This window comes from Adiantum capillus-veneris, chromosome 2, assembly GCF_014529385.1.
Source record: "Adiantum capillus-veneris isolate H3 chromosome 2, ASM1452938v2, whole genome shotgun sequence".
Lineage (NCBI taxonomy): Eukaryota > Viridiplantae > Streptophyta > Polypodiopsida > Polypodiales > Pteridaceae > Adiantum > Adiantum capillus-veneris.
This window is the reverse complement of record NC_140932.1, coordinates 8,602,408-8,610,385: the sequence shown is the minus strand read 5'-3', so window position 1 is coordinate 8,610,385 and position 7,978 is coordinate 8,602,408. Positions and strand designations below refer to the sequence as shown.

Here is a 7,978-nt window from a genome sequence, read left to right as displayed (position 1 = left end):
CCTGGTTCTGAAGATGTAGGCGATGTTGAGGATGTTGCAGGTCTTGCTGCAAGGATTGCAGCTGTTAGAGTTGTTTTGCCTACGGCAGAACAAGCTCGTTGGGATGTTAAGGATGCACAGGCTCATGCATTGATTGCGTTGTCTGTGAAGCGCACCATTATTCCTCACATCCGTTCAGCAAAATCTGCAAAACAGGCTTGGGATATTCTAGCAGGTCTTTATGCAAGCCGCAATGAGGCTAAAATTGCTTTGCTGCGTAAAGAGCTAGAGTCGAAGATTATGCATGAGGAAGATGATATGGACACTTTCCTTGCTAGTGTCAAGGATATCAATGAGCAACTCATTTCTGCAGGTGAAGTCATTTCGGACAGTTCCCTTGTGCAGACTGTTCTTGATGCCTTACTAGATTCCTACCAGACTTTTGCTAGTACTTGGAGACTCATGACCCAAGGAAATCCTGAAGTTGTCAAGTTTGATGCATTATGCACATTGCTGTTGCAAGAGTCACTTTCTAGAAAAAACAGGACTAGGCAGCGTGCAGTTGAACAGGCTTTTATTGCTTCTCAAAGAAAGGGTGGTAACAGTAATGCAGCCACTTCTTATGGTTCTGCTGCGAGTGGCAAAAATTCTGTTCCTAATCCTTCTGGTGGCAGCACTTCGTCTGGAAATTCTGGTGATAAGGGCAAAAAGAAGATGCGTTGCCATTATTGTAAAGCCAATGATCACTTGATCAAGTCGTGTCCTAAGTTGAAGGCCAAAGAGGCTAAGAAGAAAGAGGGTGGTTCCACTGCAAATGCTGGTTCCACTACAAATGCAGCCATTGTTGAGTCTTCTGTGAAAGGAGATTATGATGCTGATGTTGATGCAGAATGGGCTTTTAGCGCAGAGTGCACTTACAATCCTACTGTCCATGATGTATGCTTGTCAGTTGCTGCAGATTCACATGTGTGGTATTTCGATAGTGGTGCTACAAAGCACATTACCTCACATCGTGAATTGTTTACCTCTCTCGAGTCTGTCCCTCATGGGAATTCAGTCACTTGTGCCAACAACGCCTCTTATCCAGTTCAGGGAGTTGGAAAGATTGTGCTCACTGCTGCTAATGGCAGTTCCTTCACACTTGTTGATGCACTTTATGTACCTGGGATCAACAAGAATCTCTTGTCTGTATCCGCACTTGCTAGACTTGGACTTGTAGTCAAATTTGTGGATGACAGATGTACTGTTCATGATCTCAGTTTTGGTGATGAAAATGTTGCATCTGGGCTTTTGTGCCGTGGGCTGTATAAGCTCACTTTGTATGACAAGTGTGGACAAAATTTTGCAAATGTTGTTGCAGATTCAAGGGATATTTCAGATGCAAAACTTTGGCATGCACGTTTTGGTCATCTGAATTTTGCCAGTTTGCTGCGTTTGCAGAAATCTGATATGGTTGCTTCTTTGCCGCCTCTTGAAGCACCTGTCAAACATGTTTGTGAAGGCTGTATTCTGGGTAAAATGCAGCGTTCTAAGTTTCCAAAGGATGGTTCAGTTAGGGCCACATGCAGGTTGCAGCTTGTGCATAGTGATGTTTGTGGGCCCATGCAAACTCCGTCCTTGGGCAATTACCTGTACTTCGTGACTTTCATTGATGATTACTCCAGGCATGCATGGGTATTTCCGCTTAAAGCGAAGTCCGAAGTTTTTATGTGCTTCAAACAATTTTTGGCTATGGCTGAAAATGTCTCAAAATGTACTATGGGCACCCTCCGTTCCGATCGAGGGGGGAGTATATGTCTCATGAATTTAATGCATTTCTGGCTAGTCGTGGGATAAAACACCAATGTACAGTGCCTTATACACCTCAGCAAAATGGTGTTGCTGAGAGGAAAAACAAGTCACTAACGGAAATGGCACGATGTATGGTCAAAAGTCAAGCTTTGCCGCATTCTTTTTGGCTTGAGGCCATCATGTGTGCCACTTATGTACTTAACAGGTGTCCTACGAAAGCTTTGCAGTCTATTACTCCATATGAAGCATGGCATGATAGAAAGCCTTCTATTGAGCACATGCGTGTTTTTGGCTGTTTGGCATATGCTTTGGTGCCACAAGTGCAGCGCAGAAAATTGGATGATAAGGCTGTCAAATGTATTTTTGTTGGTTATAGTGCTAAAAGCAAAGGTTACAGGTTGTATCATCCGCAAACAAAACGTATTCTGGTTTCACGGGATGTAGTGTTTGTGGAAGATTCTGTTCAGCCCTTGCTGTCATGTACTAGAGACAGTAATGTAAGCTCACAGGACATTTATGACACTTTGTTGCCTCTTTTCAGTGGTGGAAATACGAATGTAAGTTCCAATGAGGCAAATGTACAGCCTATGGGGGCTTCTGAAAATGTTTTAGAACAGCCTATCACTAATGCAGATGTACATGATGTACTTGATGAGGAAAGGGCTGAAAATGAGCAGGCTAGAGGTATGCCAAAATGGCTGGTGCACACTTTGCGTGATAGTAAATTGGATGCACCTTTATCTAGTCGTACTCGTTCAGGCTCTCGCCATGCATCTTATGCATCAGATTGTTATGCTTTGGCTGTGTCTAGTTTACATGATGTTGAGGAGCCTCTGTCTTTTGATGAAGCACAAAATTCAGAAAATTGGATTGCTGCCATGAAATCAAAATATGATGCACTTATAGAGAATGACACATGGACTTTATGTGATTTGCCTCCTGGCAAAAAGGCCATTGGTACGAAGTGGGTTTACAAGTTGAAACGCAAGCCGGATGGTGAGATCGATCGCCATAAGGCTCGACTTGTTGCAAAGGGTTATGCACAACAAAAAGGCATAGATTATGAAGAGACTTTTGCTCCCACTTGTCGTATGACTACTCTGCGTTTTCTATGTGCATTGGCAGCTCATTTTGGTTGGGATGTACATCAATCAGACATTGTTACTACTTTCTTGAATGGTGACATATTTGAGGAAGTTTATGTAACGCAGCCTCGCGGTTTTGTCATAAAAGGACAAGAGGACAAAGTGTGCAAATGTAAGAAGGCTTTGTATGGGTTGAAGCAATCTCCTCGTGCTTGGTATGAGAAAGCTGACACTCATTTGGTTAAACGAGGCTTTCGTAACAGTCCAACAGAAAGCACATTGTATGTAAAGCGTGAGGATGATGTATTTCTCATTGTGGTTCTTTATGTTGATGATTTGCTGATCACTGGACCAAATGAGAGACATATTGCTGAATTTAAGGCTGATTTGAATGCTACTTTCAAGATGAAAGATTTGGGGCTGTTGCATCATTACTTGGGTATACAATTTAAGCAGTGTGATGGTGGTATTGCCTTGTGTCAGAAAAGTTACATAGAGACATTGCTATGTAAGTTTGGACTTGAGGATTGCAAACCTATTGCCACTCCCATGGAAACAGGTTTGAAGTTGAGTCTACATGATGCTGGCGATCCTGCTGATGTCACTCTTTACCAAACTGTTGTTGGCTGCCTCATTTATGTATGCAACACGAGGCCAGATATTCAGTTTGCAGTCTCGCAGGTCAGCAGATTTATGCATAGCCCAGGGTCTAAGCATTGGCAGGCTGTCAAGAGGATTTTCCGCTACCTTAGTGGCACTTTACATCTTGGCTTGTTTTATCCCAAGGGGGGATCATTGCCGCCAGACTTACATGCTTTTTCGGACTCAGATTGGGCTGGTTGTTTTGACACGCGAGTGTCCACAAGTGGTTTTTGTTTCATGCTTGGCAGTTCATGTATATCATGGTTGAGCAAGAAGCAACCTACTGTGGCCACTTCGAGTTGTGAGGCTGAGTACAGGGCAGTCTTCACAGCTACGGTTGAGTGTGTATGGCTCAGACGCCTTATGGCTGACTTGGGTGTTGGACAGGACACTGCCAACACTATCTACACTGACAGTCAGAGCGCATTGGCAGTTGCGAGGAACCCAGTTTTTCATGCTCGCACAAAGCACATTGAGGTGCATTACCACTATGTCAGGGAGAGGCTCTCAGCAGGAGAGATCAGCTTGGCTTATGTGCCAACACAGGACAACTTGCAGATCTTTTCACAAAGGCATTGTCTCGTGAGAAGCTTGAAGCTTTCCGCAAAGCTTTGGGCTTACTCCCCTTTGTGGACTGATCCTGTCCTCAGGGCATGGCACTTCCCTTTACTCATGTGCCAGCTCTCGTTCACCGCATCACTCCAGGGGGGATTTGTTACCATATACATGTGGTAGTGATGTGTGTGAACACACTAGGACCGCCGGGGCATTTTTTCCCTCTTTAGGAGGTTTTTCCCCCGTGCATTGTATATACGCCCATCACTCTAGGGCTATCTATCTTTCCATAGCACACTAAGTAACACACTCTCTATTGTGTGCCTTGAGCTTCCTTCGTCTTCTCCAAGCTGTGTGTGTTTCTCTGCAACCCTAATTCCAACAAAACGTGCCTAAAAACTAGTTTAGTTTTCATACCAAGATAAAGACTCAAGAGTCAAGAGCCACATTTGGGTTGCAAATTTCAAAACATTGCACTGGCAATGGCCCCATTCCTGTGCTGAATTTCAATTGAATCATAATGGGTTGGATGGAAATAAATTCCCATCAATAACAAGATGCCTCCCTTGTCCCCCCCCCCCTCCCCAAATAGAAAATTTTTCCACACGCCTTAGGCTCTGCCCCTCTGCTCACGCGATGCATTGCTTGCTGCCCCATTGCCTTTTTCCCCACCGTCACTGCTCGCGCTCTTCCTTGCCTGCTCCCACAATGCCCATCGCTGCGTCAGATAGCCTACGCACATGCATAGGAGCGGTGGCTGCTCCTGGCGAAAAAGTGTTCTAAGCCCACCACAGGCCCGACACGCCCCTGCACTTAGCCATTGGGACTCTCACCGGCGTCATCGCAATGTTACAATGGTAGCCTAAACGGTCATCTCTGGTGACCGCCGTTTACTTGGAGGGAAGAAACCTTACTGGTTGCGACATGAAGGACAACACGACACGTAGGAGTTGACTCGCGTTTTCAGAACTGAATAGTGGTTGGCCTGCAACATGTGCGCATCTCGCCGGTAGGTGGGTGACGTTCACGACCCAACCGTTGAGCCATCGGCGCCATGCATGTGGGCACAGTAAGAGAGAAAGGGCTCCCTCAACTACCTTGGACGGGGGGGGGAGAGAGAGAGAGAGAGAGAGAGAGAGAGAGAGAGAGAGAGAGAGAGAGAGAGAGAGAGAGAGAGAGAGAGAGAGAGAGAGAGAGAGAGAGAGAGAGAGAGAGAGAGAGAGAGAGAGAGAGAGAGAGAGAGGTGGCTCCCGTGTCCCCGCCGAATCTCGTGAGGGGTCATTTTCTCTTTTTCCACTGTGGTTCACCTTCCATTATCGGCACTACTCGCTCCGCGTAAAAGAAATTCAAATCTTCAAAGATTCTCATCATTAATCCAAGCAGCAGACCATAGAAAATTGCATTAATTTTTAAGAAAGAGGAGAAAACAACCCATACGAACGATTCGCGAGGCGATTTTAATTTCTCGAAACAAAACGACATGAACACTGCATTTTTGTTTAAAATTCATAACCACAACAATTACAATAACTTCTTGTGTCAATAAGTTTGAGAATATAGATAAAAAATGTAATTACGAATGTCCCATTGCTATAAAATCTATTGCAGGTGTTACAAACGGAAATTTCTAGATGCTATGTTTCCTAGCCTGACAACTATTGCATTCAACCTTTTCAGTTGTGACTTGAAAGAAACTATTTCCCTCGACAAAGCGTTTATTTGCTGTTGCATTTCTGCAACCTGGACATCAACAGCATTAAGTTGCACATCCTGCAACATGTCTTTGACACTCTGTGTGCAATTGACTATGCAAGCACAGAGAGTGTCATTGTCGTCTGCATTGGCACCATGGAGCTGTTGCCAGATCTGCATAAGTACATCCTCTAGTCTTTGGAATAATACGTCGTCTAAATTATCATGTTCACTATGATCCGTTTGCGTTCCCTCAGCTTCCACAGCACGCTCTGTTGACTCCATGTCGCGCACCTACGAGCGCCATCATATAAAATAAGAAGCCATCGACAAACAGAGCAAATGCAGCAGAAGAAAATTCTAGCAACATACCTAGCATGCAATAACGTCAGTTTTACTTCTCTTCGGTAGGGGAATGAAGTCACTTCCAATGACAATGTCAACGTCGTCATCGTCACTATCAGATATGTTTACCACTTCCTTCGTTGCCGTATTTTCCCCTTGCTCCCTGTGGTTCATAAACAGAAATAATAGCACCAAATAATTAGGCCGTCACCAAATAATAGTAGTCAATGGAATACCTTTCAGTGTTTTGCCATCTGTTCAGGAACCAATCCAGACGCGGGTGAGTGGCACCTTGGAGTACAAAAATGTCGAGTATGTCGTTATACGTCACTGTACTCGGAAATGCCATGCACTTCCATACAACAGCAATTTTACGTTGCTCCATTCCACGCCCTTGGTAAGGTGTAATCCAACTGGACGATGAATAGTACTTACCGCTCTTAATCATGCGGTGCAAAGTACCGAGGAAGTCATGACCAAAAGGGTGATTCAAACTATCTTTCCAATACATGAAATCCCTATCAAACACATTAGTGTTCGTCAAGCATACTTTATTTCTCAGGTCGTCTGCCCCATGAAGTGTGTAAAGCTCAATCCCTTTATTAATGTCATCAGGAGATATGTTGTGGCCAACATTCTCAAAATGATCTTTACCTACATCTTTTAAGCAGTAACCAATCATTCCTTGAAACGTGTGCATGTTCTTTTGCTTTAGTGCCCTGCAAAGAACAGTGGCCCCTACAGGCGATTCTCTATCCCATCCCAAGTATGCTTTCACCTTTTTGTTGACCGCTATAATAGATGTGGACATAATACGCACAACCATTTGGAAGTGCAAGTGGAATACCGTTCCGCCACGCTCGATGGAACACATTCCAGCAATAGTCTCTTTCTCTAGGAATTCTTTCAACACAAGAAGCAAGCCAGTGTCTACGTCCGCCCCCCCAACAGAGATAGTGATACTTAGCTCGAAAAGCCTCTTTGGACGCCTACTCTCAGCTGCGAGCAGCTCCTCCTCGGTCTTCCTAGGTCTACCCCTACGGACCAAAGAGGGAGATGCATCCCCGCTAGCGCCAACCGAACGTGCAGCTTTCTTCATCCTCACCATGGTAACCTACAACATTGGACCCTCATGAACACAAACCAATCGAACCACACCACGCTTCACAAATTAAACCAAGCATGAGATTTTACTACTTCATGAAATTATACCTTTCAGACCACTTTCTCGATGCCGCAACTAATCTCTGCCCGCTGTTTGAATCACATGCCGTCTTTCGTTTCCGTGTAACTCTATGTGAAACACCTCCAACTGTCCTTGATGTGACTGCAGGCAAATACAGTATCGTTTAATTTGAAAACCTACTGTACACGAAGACTGCCTACCTGCTTGCGACGATACCTTTGATTCCACTCTCAATTTCATTTAAATTAATTGAATCACCTACTAATTTCCTTTACATAAATTCAATCACCCTGTGTGTGTGGACGTAAATAATCACCTACTGTGTGACCACAGGCGAAACAAAACTGAATCACCTACCTGCTTGCGACGATATTCTACTAATTTCCTTTACATAAATTCAATCACCCTATGTGTGTGCAGGTAAATAATCACCTACTGTGTGACCACAGGCGAAACAGAACTGGACGAAACACATACTACCTCCTGCCGCTATCAACTGCCACGCCCACCGTACGTCCTGCTGCGCAACAGTGCGACCTATGCCGCTACTGCCTGCCTGCCTGCCTGCCGCTAGCGACTGTCACGCGTTGACGTCTTGCTGCGCAACAGTGCGACCCCTGGCGGGACTCTGGCTGCCTGCCGCTAGCGACTGCCACGCGCTGGATTAAAAGCATCACCGCATGCAGGTCGCCAACCTAACCCA

At 45.0% G+C, this 7,978-nt stretch overlaps 1 protein-coding gene across 1 annotated transcript; it reads right to left on the bottom strand.

The window, feature by feature from the left end:
- Nucleotides 1-5,531: 5,531 nt before the first annotated feature.
- On the bottom strand, nucleotides 5,532-7,896 carry LOC147462349 (uncharacterized). The gene is made up of 5 exons (XM_086483642.1): nucleotides 7,756-7,896; nucleotides 7,302-7,416; nucleotides 6,326-7,203; nucleotides 6,132-6,252; nucleotides 5,532-6,038 (listed from the first exon to the last, which is right to left on the bottom strand). The coding sequence occupies exons 3-5, from the start codon at nucleotides 7,195-7,197 to the stop codon at nucleotides 5,664-5,666; spliced, it is 1,368 nt and encodes a 455-aa protein (XP_086339768.1). The 5' UTR covers nucleotides 7,198-7,203; nucleotides 7,302-7,416; nucleotides 7,756-7,896; the 3' UTR covers nucleotides 5,532-5,663.
- Nucleotides 7,897-7,978: the final 82 nt, after the last annotated feature.